Raw genomic sequence first — 13,717 nt, 5'->3', positions numbered from 1 at the left:
CTGCCCTATGTGTGTGTGTGATGAGACACAGTCAGAAATCGCCAGTCTTACCACCTATAATGTTTTGTCCCATCCCCCTCACCCCCCCTTTTTTTTTTTAAAATAGCCATTATACTACAAAAAATGAATAAACTAAGTCAGCTCTCAAGAGAGGCCACCGGATTTGTCAGACCTACAGATACAGCTGGAGCAAACAATCTGTCAGGCATTTGGTGTGTTTTGGGGGCTGATTTGCAGCCTGGTTTGGTTCTGATTTTGTTGTTGTTGTTGTTTTTCCCAACAGTAATTGGCAGTATCACAAAATGCATTTCTCCCCCTTAAACACTTTGCCTCACATTGAATCCCAGATAGCGGTGGCTGCAGCCACCCAAATTCCATCCCAAGCACATCAGCCAGAGCTTAGGACCCAGAGCCCTGCTTTAGGCTTACGGGATGTGACAGCTGATGGAAAATCAATGAAGTGTGCTTCACAGAGCGTCATAATGATGCAAGATGAGGCTCAAAAAGTGCCTGCTTGCCTTTCAGGCTCGGCTGTCTGCCTTAGGTTTTAACCAGATTGTTTTAGCCCCCTTCTAGGATGCGATCAACTTGCCTATGAAAAGAAAGGACTATATTTAAAGGAAAAGCTACAGCCATGCCCATGCTGTGTCTGTTGCTCTGTGTGCTGTGTTGGAGCCATTCAGGTAAGAGCAATTTCTGCTTCTTCCAAACTGAACTACAGATGTTCCAGATTTTTTTCTGACACAGAGTTAGCTGCTCTTTGCTGGGAAGAGGCAGATACGGCTTCTTTTTGTCCTCATCTAGCACTGCCAGACCAGCAAGGCAGCGCTGTATCAGCTGCTGACTTTGCACTGCAACCTCAGTAGCAATAGAGCTTTAAGATTTATGGTGCATGGGGGGGGGAGGGGGGGGGGGGTCACAGTTAGGAGTTAAGCAAGGAGCCAAGGCTTTGCCCTCACTGCTGTTCTGGGCAGACCTCCATCATGGGGAGCACAGTCCGATGCCCCGGATGAGCTGATGAGGTGCCCTGCCAGCCTTTCTCAGGGGGTGCGTGTCTGTGTGGCAGAGCCCCTGACCAGCCCTCCCCATTCCTGTTCCTCTGACAAGCTGCCACTAGTATGAACTGCAGCAAGACAGGGGGCTTCTGGCATAGGAGCAGAAGCATGGGGGCAGATGATTCTCAGTTACTTGTCTTTGTGACAAACTAATACGGAGCTCCAGAAGTTTTGCCCTCTCTCTATTCTGTGTGATAAACTCAGGAAATCTAGGCTACTGCCCATGTCTCAGTTTTTCCAAAGGCAGCATTGCTTTGTTCAGTGTTTTCTCTGAAGCTTTATCTTACTTAATCATCACAGGTGATCAAAAGAGCTCCTCGGCTATTTTTTCCCCAGGTACATTTTCCTTCTCATTAAAAACTTGTATTCTTAAACTGTTCCCCTACATGTATTTAGTCTGCCTTATAAGAGCTCCAGTCTTGTTCTTTCTGCTCTTCTCCACAACGCCTCCCAGGAGTGTTTGCCTCCAGCTGTCACTCCAGTGGGGATGCTGGGCTTGATGCTGCAGGGCTGCCCCTCCTCAGCTGCTTGGAAGGGGCTGAAGCCACTGTGCTCTTGGGCTGGCAAAGGGGGTACAGACTCCCTGTATACAATGGGGCTGGCAAGGCATGTGTGGTAGAAGTGAGGCGGCAGCAGGGCAGAACTGTGGCTGACAGTGCAGCTGTCCTGGCACAAGGACAGTACAAGATTCTTTTTCCCCTCTGGGAACTCTGAACCAGGGTGAGATCGTGCTCACCTTTTGGTGCAGCATGCGTGCCAAGGAAGAGGCAGAGTGTCAGTGGGATTGCTGTTGAAGAGAGGTGGGAGGTATCAGTTCTGAGCTGCACCTTCTATGGTGCAGGGCAGTGCTGGGGGAGTCCCAGGCCTTGCAGGTGCAGACCCAGCACTGAATGCATTGCCTCCTGCTGCCAGCTGAACACCTTTCGGTTTTTGCTCCCCTGGTGCTGTAGCCTTTCCTCTCTCTCACTGTCAGAGAGAACTCCTTAATTATTATTATTTTTTCTCCCTGTGGTTTGCTATCTTTTTGCTAAACTCATGAAAAGGGTTTATTTCTCAGAGCTGTGTAGGGGTCACTCTCATTTGGTTTACAGGCCCTGCAGCAAGAAAATCATGCAATCCACATTAATATGTTTGGGTGGGAAGTTTCTATTCCAAAAAGGTCATATAAACAGAATCACAGCATGAGTGGGATTGGCAGGGACCTCTGGGTCCATCTGGCCCAATCCTTATTCAGCAGGAACGTCCATAGCAGCGTGCCCAGGCCCATATCCAGATGACTTTTGGAATGCTCTAAGGAGACTCCATCACCTCTGTGAAGAGTGGATGCCACCTCTGTGGCAGTGCTCCATCACCTGCATAGCACAGAAGGATCATGCTGTGTTCATGTTTGTCCCCATTGCTTTATGTCCTGTCAGTGGTACCACTGATAAGAGCCTGGCTCCAGAAAGAGAGCAAGTGAAAATCCATGGACCTGAAATGTCCATAGTTTATTGGTGTTCTTTCTGTCTATCAGCCAGGAATATCCCCACAGCAACCACCATCTCCCCATGATTTCATCTCTCCACAGTAACCCGCAGGTATTTGGAGAACCTGGAGTGTCGTTAGCCAGGATGATCTCCTTGGGCTGTGACATCCCTTACCTCCTGCACGTCCTTCTTTCTTCCAGATGTGGCTGCCCTTGGTTCAGTTGTGGAGAATGAGGACGCGCTCCTGAGAAACTTATTTCAAGGCTATCAGAAATGGGTCCGCCCTGTGGAAAACTCCAATGACACCATCAAAGTCCTCTTTGGGTTAAAGATATCACAGCTTGTGGATGTGGTAAGCGCTGTGTCAGACTCAATAAAGCATTGCTTCTCCTGTGGAGAGCCCTGTGCCTTGCTGTGGTGCCAGTTGTGCTGCTGGCCTTGGCTCCTGACACAACATCCACTGGTCAAGCAACAAAGTACCACCTGGTGTGGTGCCAGGGTAGGACCTCCAGCTGCCCTGGGGCTCTTCATCTCCCAATAAACCTGAAGGCCCGCTCCTGCCTGCAGCTCCTGTCGTTAAAGCCTTGTCACATCAGAGGCTGTCCCTGGGCCTTGCAGGATAGCAAGGTACAGGGCTGGGTATTGCTAGCCCCAGGCAAGGTGTATCCAGGCCAAAACCAGCAGGTGACTCAGCCACACAGCGGGGACCTGGGGTGAACCAGACAACGTACGCGTGAGCTCACTGTCCCTTTCCCCTTTGTGCAGTGCATGGTGGGGTTTGCACAGTGTGGGAGGGCCAGAGGATGCCAGATGGCAGCAGTGCTCCTCTTGCTGTAGAGGACAAGTTCTCCTTTTGTGCTTTCTTTACAAGCTTTGTCTTCTCCCTGCCCAGACTTACCTCAGGTTGGGCACCCTGGGGATGTGAGCCGCCCTGCTTTCTGTCCTAGACTTGTCATCTCCTTGTGCCTCAGCACCTGATTCTGTGGGGGCTAAGATAGGTCCTACTGGATCATATGTGGTGGTTGTCTCCTCTGGCTGTCCTGGTATTGCAGGCCTCTCTACCTTGTGTTGCCCTAGGATGAGAAGAACCAGCTGATGACGACCAACGTGTGGCTGAAACAGGTAAATCAGATGGCCTCAGACCTTCCCATCCACTGCAAGGCTGCTGAGTGCTTTGGATGAGGGGCCGCTGCAGCCTGCCACTCTGCCCATCACCATCCATGACAAACTCAGTGCCACATAGCCCTGCCTGAAGTTCTCCTCTCCATTCAGCCAGTGCCCAAAGAGGAGTAGAGGCAGATATTGAGCTTTCAGGATGCAAGGTACCCTCTTTCTGGACTGCATCCCAGCTATCCCAACCCATCTATATTCTAGGGAAGCAACATCTCCTGGAACTGTGACAGTTGTTCTGGGATGCTGCCTGTGCGCTGAGGGACTATCCTATCTCAGACTTAGAGGTCATTTGAGCACTCTGTCCCTTGCCCCAGCTAAGACAGTCTTCTTCTTCAGCACAAGTAAAGAGAAAAAAAAGGGTCAGAATGTTAAACCCCCCAGATTAAAATCTGTGGGATTTCTGCAAATTAGTCATAACTGTCTGTCCTGCTTCTGGAAGTAATTTACACAAGAGAAGGAAAAGCTCAAGCTGAACTGTTAGATCTCCTTCACTCCTGAGGAACATTGTATTTGGTTTAGATTACATTGCACTGGTTTATTGACCTTGTGACAATTATTTTAAGTCTCTCAGCCGTGTGAGCATCTATAGATGTGTCAGATGATCTTAGGGAGAGGACACAAAACCCAAGGCTTTGCACAGAATGATTCTGTAAGGAGTAGTTCCCAGACTGCTGGGGCTGGTGGAGGACAAGTGCAGCTCAGTTTGTTTCCTCAGTTTGATGTCTACAGCCCTGCAGTGATTGAGCTCTGGGATAGTGTGGGATCCTGGATACTGAATGGGTACTATGCAGTAAGATGGCCTCTCCCCTGGCCAGTTCCTCTATCCAGGACAAAAAAACTCCAGTGCCCTGGGACAGCCTTCATCCCTCTGGCTGTGTGACATCTCCATAGATGTATTAATGCATTTGGGGCAGTTCTGGTCAGACATTCCGGTCAGGCATGTGACACCTTTTTCTTCACAACACTGACCTGATTTCAAGCCCGTGTCACCATTCACACTGTAGGAAACCAGGTTCTGCTGCAGGTTCCTCTGAGCATGCTGCAGGGCTAGAGCAATGCCACCATCTTCTCCTTGCCTCACAGGTATGAGGAGAAGAAGAAGGAAACCATTTTTTCTGATCCCTCTGCCTTAAAGCATGGATAAAAGAAAGACCTGACCAGGAAGTTGCACTGCAGACATGCCACTCCTTTGCAGGTGTTTGGAAACCAAGCTCACATTTTAGCCAGGGCAGCTCCCTAGGATAACTGAACACTGAGGTGTTCACACAGGTTTCTGAACTGGGCTCCTGCTTGGTGCTATTCTTTCTAGAACCTCTTCTGAGCATTCTGAGGACTCTCAGATGGGCTATCAAGGAAGTGCAAAGTGCTTGAATGTGCAGAGCAGAAAATAAGTGAGACATGGTCATTGGTTTTCACATATGCTGATATCCTCAGGAGGATGGGCTGAGCACTAAATACCCATGGTCTGGCTCTGGTGTTCCATTCTAGGAAACACTGTCTAGGAATCTAGAATTCGCAAAGGCTTAGTGTGAGCTGGTTTCGCATGCAATTCAATACTTAGAATACTGTTAGAAATTGCAAGAACAACAGCTGAGAAAAGATGCCTAAAACTAAGCAGCATTAAAATATCTTTTTGTTCTGTTTAGAGAAAAATGAAGAACATCCAAATCTTTCCAAGGACTCAGAGTTCCTTACTCTGCAGGAGCTGGGAGGTCAGGGAAGGCTGATAGTCACCTTGGAGGTGAAGGGGGAGTCAGAGATATCATTCCTATGCATGAACTTGGCTTTTCTTAGATAAACAAAGCTCAGATGAAAGGATTTTCTTCTTTTATTTTTCTTTCTTTTTCCTCTCAAATCCAAGTTCTAAAGATGCTGGAAACTGAAGTGGGCTTCCTGGCAAATGTAGAAGGTGCAAAGGAGTTCCAGTGGTTGCTGAGATTTATCTGTTGCTGGGCAAATTGTAGAATTAATTGCTAAGCTGGGGCCCAAAGTTTCTTGACCTGGCTTCACTGGCTTAACAACCTGAGCCCAGAGGCAGGAGTTTGGCAGAGCTGGTGGAACGGGAGAATAGTGGGGAATCTGGGAAGGCAGGAAGCGGAGAGGAAAAGGCCCTTTACATCTGCTGCTACAGTTCAAGTCAGCATAGCCCATGGGGAGATTCCCATTTTAAACTGTTCATCTTCAAATTCTTCATGCAGTTCATTTTCTGCTCCAGTAAGGAGACACGCAACTATTTGCCTTGCAGACATGAAAGAGCACTTTAGCTTGGAGAGAAATCAATGCAGGGCATGGGGGAGGGAGGATTGCTGCAGATAGACAGAGAATCCAGGCCTTCTGCCAGGCTTAGGAGAGCTCTACCAACCTTGCATCCGTGCATGACCTTGGGCCCTATCTTTCCTTTGCACCTGGAGGAGGAAGGCACTCTCATCTCACCTGGGTCTCTGCTGAGACTCTGGGTTGCTGTAAAGGTCTGAAATAACAAGTGGGTATGGTTATGAAAGGCAGGTGGAACTGAAGCAGTAGGAGCAGGCTATATGATAGAAGAAGTAGCAAAGAAAATTGCTTCTAGGTTTGTCCTTAGCTTATGAAGGAAATTGACGTAGGAAAGCTGATCCGTGGGGAGGTCCTAGTATTGGAGATTGATGGAAAGTGCTTCATTATTTGCTTCATGATATTAGCCACAATCTGCAGATCTTGTTTCCACTTGCTTCCATTCTTATGAGCAGCTGAAAAACCGTACCATGAAAGAGAACAGAGAGATGCACCTCAGTTTCTGGGTTGTTGGTGCCACTTTGCTAGGCTCTCTCCAGGTAACAAGACACAACGATTCAATGTGATGAAAATGGCCAGGACTCTTCTTGCTTTTTGCATTTTTTCTTTAACGTAAAAATATATCTTCAGAATTGTAACCAAATTCTTTGCAACATGATCATATTAATTTTCCTGTAATGGTATGCCAATCTTTCTCATGAAACAACAATTTGTATTGCAGGGACAGTGTAATTAAGCACATAGAGATAGATGTCATAATGTAGGCACTTCTATGAAAGATCTTGCACACTGACATTACCATTACTGAATCATAAAATAGCTCATCCCATTCAGCACTGGGAAATATCTATAGGAAAACAGACAGTACTCTCCACAAGCGCCTGCTTGAAGGCTGCCTGGATAGGCTTTTTTACAAGGCTCACCTCTGGCTGAAGGGGCAGTGCTTATGGGGATTAATGTCTTCCAGCCATGCCTGCACGACATCCCTTCTGCAGCTGCTCCATCATATGCCAAGCTCTTCCCTCAGTGCTGTACAATACAGAACAACAAGGCAGATGGGGGGGGAGGAGAAGTAATGAGGCTGCTGGGGGCTGAGCAGGCAGAGAACTGCTGATTCTTTGCAGGAATGGATGGACCACAAGCTCTCCTGGAGTCCAGAGGAATATGGTGGGATCACTGCTATCCGTGTCCCTTCTGAATCCTTGTGGCTTCCTGACATTGTTCTGTTTGAAAAGTGAGTAGCATGTTTCTTACTCCAGGCTTAGGCTGTAGCATGGATGAGACATGCCAGCTATCATAGAGCTTGCGTGCATTCTTAGAGAGCTGCTTGTGTAGGCAGTGTGAATGTTGGCTTTCCTTGCATGGGACTGTGATGGCGTAGCTCTGGGGCACTCTGATCTTGGTACTGTTTCTTTCTGTCTGACTCACAGCGCTGATGGACGTTTTGAAGGGTCCCTGATGACCAAAGCCATAGTGAAATACAATGGAGTGGTGACCTGGACACCACCAGCCAGCTACAAAAGCTCCTGCACGATGGACGTAACCTTCTTCCCCTTCGACAGGCAGAACTGTTCCATGAAATTTGGGTCATGGACATACGATGGCAGTATGGTGGACTTGATTCTAGTGGATGAAAATGTAGACAGGAAAGACTTCTTTGATAATGGGGAGTGGGAGATCTTAAATGCCAAAGGTATGAAAGGCAACAGGAAGGATGGGCTGTACTCTTACCCATTTGTTACTTACTCCTTTGTGTTGAGACGCCTTCCACTGTTCTACACTCTTTTCTTAATAATTCCCTGCCTAGGATTGTCTTTTCTAACTGTCTTAGTGTTTTACCTGCCCTCAGATGAAGGAGAAAAGCTCTCATTGTCCACTTCAGTTCTAGTCTCCCTCACTGTTTTCCTTTTAGTGATTGAGGAAATAATCCCTTCTTCTTCCAAAGTCATTCCTCTGATTGGTGAGTATCTACTGTTCATCATGATTTTTGTGACCCTCTCTATCATTGTGACTGTCTTTGTTATCAACGTACACCACCGCTCCTCAGCAACCTACCATCCCATGGCTCCTTGGGTTAAAAGACTCTTCCTCCAGAAGCTGCCTCGGCTGCTCTGCATGAAGGGACACGTAGACCGTTATTCTTTCTCAGACACTGAGGAAAAGGAAACCACCTTGAAATCAAAACTCCCAGGAAAGCAGAAACACAAGCAAGCAAAAGATGGAGAGAAGATCGTGATTGCCTTTTTGGAAAAGGCAGCTGATTCCATTCGGTACATTTCCAGGCATGTCAAAAAGGAGCACTTCATCAGGCAGGTAGGTGAAGGGAGGGCAAAGAGGCATCACAGCCTCCTAGTCAGCAGTAACTTCCAAGTTTTTTCTTTTCTGCATGCCCTTCTGACTGCTTCTTCCTCTTGCATTCCTCTTGCATGTGTTTTGGGAGCTCTCCCTGCGGTGTGTGTGAAAGCATGTTACTTCAAGAACAGTGTTGTGTTGTGGGACTCTCTGTTCTTCCCAGATGGAAGGGGGACAAAGCTGGTTGTCCTGGAGGAATTCCTGTCTTAGGAGTATTTGAATAACCTGGTCTTGGTTAAGATGGGGACAGAAGCAAATCTGGAAAACCTGAGTTGCCATATGCTCTGAAATTGTGTCTTTCACAACTGTTCTGGGCAAGTTTTATGGCATTCACTAGGGCTCAGTCTTGGCCTCCCATCTATTCTATGTAGTGTATGTGCCCTGTTTTGAGCTGAGGCCTTCATGGTTTGCAGTAACAGAAGTTCATTTTAGACACTCTTCTCCTCCATCTTTCTCCTCCCAGCAATTCACCTGGCTATTAACATTGCAAATTTTAGAAGTTAGTTAAGTAATGTGTCCATAAACAGTGCACCTCACATAAAGGTAGTTTAGCCAAGCAAGGCAACAAGCAGCATAGTAAAGAGAAGAAGTTCTCTTAGCACCCTCCTAGCAAAAGCCAAGGCTTTGTTTAAATTTTATTGGTGACATCACAGGGTGAGGAACAGTAAACCAAATGTGCAGTATGTGAGCATGTAGTGTCCGAGACTGAAGTCTTCTCTTTGAGGCTTGAATTATTTAAAAAAAAAAAAAAAAAAAAAGTCCATTGAATCTGTTTTATAAACAGTGCTTCCATTTATTCAGGGCTGTGCCAGTACACACAGTGCAGAGCCTCCCTCCTAAATGCATGCAGCATGAGCCAGCAGAGCACTTAGGCAAACACAAGCTGTTGGGACCACTTGTACCGCAAGTAACATCTGCGTCAGAGTGCTTTGCTACAGCCAACTCCTAGCCCTCCAAGGGAAATGCTAAAAGAAAACCTAAATCATTATAAAGACATCTGCAGGCTTCAGTCAGCTGTAAGTTTTTACCTATGCACTTAGCTAAAATCTTTTGCACAGCCTGAAAGAAGTCTAATTATCACGTGCTTATACCATGAAAATGCTCTGGTGTCTTGAGAGACTGGCACGTATGGCTGCTGAAAAGCTGACCCATATTGGCTTCAGGCTACAGCACACTGCAGTCTGATTTTTAAAAGCAGGTTTTTTGGAGTTGAAATATGTTTAGTAATACCAACAATGTACTGGCCTCCTTGCTGTTTCTATTTGCTTTTCCTCTCTCCTTCACAGGTTGTCCAAGACTGGAAATTTGTAGCTCAAGTCCTGGATCGGATCTTCCTGTGGTTATTCCTGGTGGTGTCAGTGGTGGGTTCAGTTCTCATCTTCACCCCTGCGTTACAGATGTGGCTGAATAGCACCTTGTAGAAAATGCTCCCACACTAACATACAGCAAGCCCAATGACGTGGGATAGTGGTGCCTTTGAGACTGGTTTCTGTTCTTCAGGATGGGAAGCAGTGCAAGAGCAAGAGAAGGTGATGTTAGCAACAGGCATTGGTTACTACTTCCTGCACGTGGCTCTGACTGTTACAACCTTGGTGGAGACTGGAGAAGGGCTCGGTGAACAGCAGAATCCAAAATTGAATTGGGGATGCATAAATGAGTTATAAGTATTTTACTAGTAGTTCGGTTATAATACGATATTATTTTATTGTTATTTATATTATATTGCTGGGATTATTAGTTATACTTGGGGATAGTAGTTCTGGCACAACCATTATGTGTAATGAGCAGATGTGTCAGTTAAAATACTACTTAATTAAAGAAATTAGAGTATAGTAGCAACATTGTGCTCAGTTCTTAGTGCACAGTAGCAAGTCAGTATTCAGTTTATCTACATTACCAAGTAAAAACCACAAAGTCTTTACAGATAGCTTTCTACATGTGTCAGAACTGGCAACTATATAGCATGTGCATTAGAAAAAAAGCGTGAACAACTGTCAAAACCTCTACTCTGTGGCCATACCTTCAGGACCAGCTCAAGCATGGCAGAATTTAGAACTCTGCCCACCCACTACCAACCAACACTACCAACCACTACTACCAACTACAGCATGCACATTTTGTCTCTCCTCTTGGCCATCAGGAAGTTGCATTATTATAATTCTGTATAATATTCATTTTTGCCTCATGCTGTGGAAGATAATTAAAGGCTGAACAAGTGAGAGCTTTTCCCATGCTCCTCCACATTTGGAAACTATGATTCCCGCACCTGCATGTTCACAGGACTGGAAGATCATCTGGAGGACATCTGCTGAAGGACCACAACCATGCCGCTCCAAGTGGCAACAAAGATCTTCCGAAGTAATTCAGTTGGAGGAGATACAAGATCATCTGTGGCAAATGAAGCTTGTCTCTGGTGCAGAAGTGTTTTTCTCCTAAGAGCTGTGGGGTGTGTTGGCTGCCAGAAGGGTACATCTTTAGTGTTGGCTTGTCCATGTTTCTCAGTTAGTTCAGAATTTCATTGCTTTGACGCATTTAAATGGAATCCTTCTGCATTATTAGAAGAGAAAATGCACAGGTGAGGGTCTCCTCTACATTCCCTGGAACAATGCTTTGCTATCATTACATCCTTTTGAAAACTTCTCTCAGAAGTTGTAGGCATTTTTGAGGCTAACAAGTGATTGGAAATCCAATTTCTGACAACATAAATGTAAACCTGTTGCTAAAGCTTTAGTTAACCTTGAAACTTTCTCTCTAAGGGTGGAGGTCAGAAGGTGTTTAAAATATCCAAAGGTATTGTTGTGTTGTATGACATGTGCACACCAGGCTCTGTAAGTTCGGATCATCCCATCTTGTTTCGTCACTGAAGTTCTCTTGGGCAAACATAATCAATAAAGTTGTGTTTAGTAAATGATTCTCAGAAGTGAGAACGCTCTTACGTTAGTCTGAAGGTGTTCTTAACTTTTTGCTTTGCCAGTCCAATTTCTAGCCCTCATTAAAAAAACGCTGGTTTCAAATCTGTTCAATGCATGATTTTGCTTGTTTTTGGAAAGTACTCGTAACTTTTAACCTGTGTGCATGAGTTTGAGGAGGAAGCTTTCAGAGTTGGCTATTGTATTGCAGGATCCCAGAGCAGATCTATTTAGTTTAGCATGTTCAGACAGGTGTCTCAATGTAGACACTGATGTATAGATCTCACACATTAACCTGTTCTTCTTTCCGTGCGCTGTTCAAATCATTTTGTTACCCTGACCAGTACTGTGAAATATCCATAGGAATACCTATTTCCAGCAATCAAAGACTCTTGAACTCAAAAGTGATGGATTTTCCCACTGACTGTTAGTGCCAAGGGGCTGCCTATTAGTGATGGTGGATGACAGAATTCTCTTCTGTGTAAGTGCTTCAGGTACTCAGCTGGCAGATGATGCTGTCCTTACCTTGCTTCAATTCAGTTTCCAACCTGCAGACAGCAGACCTCTTTGTATTATGTGACCATATCAGACTGCAAGCTGCTTTTTCCTGTTTTGTTTGGGAGGGCTCAGGTGCATGTACTGGGAGAAGTGTGAGTGCTGCACTATCCTCTTGGCTTTTGACCTCTGGTGCTCCTAGCACAGCCCCCAGAACTGCTACATTTTTAGTCTCTCTGCCCATTATTCATGCTGACTGTTTCTGAGCTTCCCTGAATCTTATTCCCTCAGGCCCAGAAATGCATTCAGTGCATCTCACTAAAAAACACAATGTGAAAGGACATCTGCGCAGCACTCCTCCCGCTGGGTTCCTTCCTTCTGCTCCATGTGCCTGTGGATGATGACCTTTCAAATTTAAAATCTTAAAAGAAAACCCAGCCTTCTGCCTTCTCTGCCCAAAGTGTGACATCTTGATACCTGGCTCTGCTTTGCCAGGGACCCAGTGCTGCATGGCGGGACCATGTGTATCTTCCATCCACCCGGAGACAAACACGCTGAATTCCTCTGGGCCTTTTCGTGAGGGAGAGTTGGAAGGATGGTCTCCCTTGGGAAGAGAATGCGATGAGCTGGCTGAGCTATCTAACTGCTTCTGGGAACAGTATTTTTAAAATAAATTCACTGATGTGAACACTCTCAGGGAAAGAAAGTTGGTCGCCGCCGATGGTATGCTTACTGGTGGAATATATAATCAGCCCTGCATTCACCTCCAGCCATTCTATTATTTTCACTGTCTGTATGGCCACAGGTTCAACAGCAAATGCTGGAAATCAGATGCCTTTCCTGTCAAAATAAAACATTCAGGCACAGAATGCAGCTTTCCTCTTCAAATTCTCTCTCTTTCCCCTTCCATTCTTGCTGATTAATGAGCTAGCACAGAGAGATCATTTGATAACATACCTGAACACATTGTGCAGCAAGCTCTTCAAGTGTGTTCCAGGAGTAATATTTAACTGGCAGGTTGATAAAATAAACAATGTATGTTCATACATCTGTCTGACTGTCACTACAGTATTACGCAATATTCAGGCAGGCTATAGAAAAAAAGATTTTCTTCTAGAAAAGAGTGGCTACATACTTCAAATACGTATTCTTGTCATGCCACTGTTGCCTCTGCCTTATATTTCAGCTTCACTGTCTTTAATATGAGCAGAAAAAGAGTAAAAAGCCAATCAGGGACTTCAGAATGATTCTCTTCTGCCAAGGAACAGTACTGTCTGAAGTAAAGATTGGTGCATGGCACACTCTGAAAACATTGTACTGATACTGCACAGTTAAGAGTTAAGACAGCCTATAGCAGAGAAAACCTTTTTACTCTTGAAGCTGTTGTTTGGAATAGCAATGATGCCCTTTAAGAATCCTTAGGTACAAAACCAACAGGGACAAAATAGGCAAAGGGCCTGAGGGTGAAGTGTCCACATAGTTTAGAAACCACATTAGGTGCACAGCTACCAAGTGTTTCAGGATTAAGCTCGTTACCTGGTTACCCAAGAGAAACTCCAGCCCCAGAGTGTCCCTACAGTTGCAGAACAGGTTGCACACCCAGGACTGTTCTGACAGGAACCTCTGCAGAGCTGTTTGGATCAAAGTGCCTACCTTTGCATAGGATTCATGATAATCTGCCTTCTTTTGACATGATATGTGTAATCTAATTTGAACCTGGTTTTGAAAACAGATAAAATCAATGCTGCCCATCCAGTTCTGTCTGTGATGAATAGCTGCCCAGGGACAATTGCTTCCCAAGTGGGCTTACAAGTGAACCTGAGCAGGAAAGTATTTTCAGAGCAGCCTCTGTGGACGGGGACCATAGTCAGGCTGATGTAAGGAATGTGGTTTGCATATCCTTCTGGAGCTGACCACTGATTTTAATACTCAGTACTGGGAAATAAAGGGGAATTTGGTCACAAATATGATGAATAAAATGGCTTTTAAAGATTCT

General features: G+C 45.7%; 1 protein-coding gene across 1 annotated transcript; it reads left to right on the top strand.

Moving 5' to 3' along the window:
• Window positions 1–264: 264 nt before the first annotated feature.
• CHRNB3 (cholinergic receptor nicotinic beta 3 subunit) lies at window positions 265–10,304 on the top strand. Its single transcript, XM_052700402.1, has 6 exons — window positions 265–683; window positions 2,722–2,873; window positions 3,599–3,643; window positions 7,090–7,199; window positions 7,396–8,278; window positions 9,604–10,304. The coding sequence occupies exons 1-6, from the start codon at window positions 635–637 to the stop codon at window positions 9,736–9,738; spliced, it is 1,374 nt and encodes a 457-aa protein (XP_052556362.1). The 5' UTR covers window positions 265–634; the 3' UTR covers window positions 9,739–10,304.
• The last annotated feature ends 3,413 nt before the right edge of the window (window positions 10,305–13,717 follow it).

This window comes from Tympanuchus pallidicinctus, unplaced genomic scaffold (genome assembly GCF_026119805.1).
Source record: "Tympanuchus pallidicinctus isolate F22 unplaced genomic scaffold, pur_lepc_1.0 scaffold4, whole genome shotgun sequence".
Taxonomy (NCBI): domain Eukaryota; kingdom Metazoa; phylum Chordata; class Aves; order Galliformes; family Phasianidae; genus Tympanuchus; species Tympanuchus pallidicinctus.
This window is presented reverse-complemented; position numbering and strand designations above follow the sequence as displayed.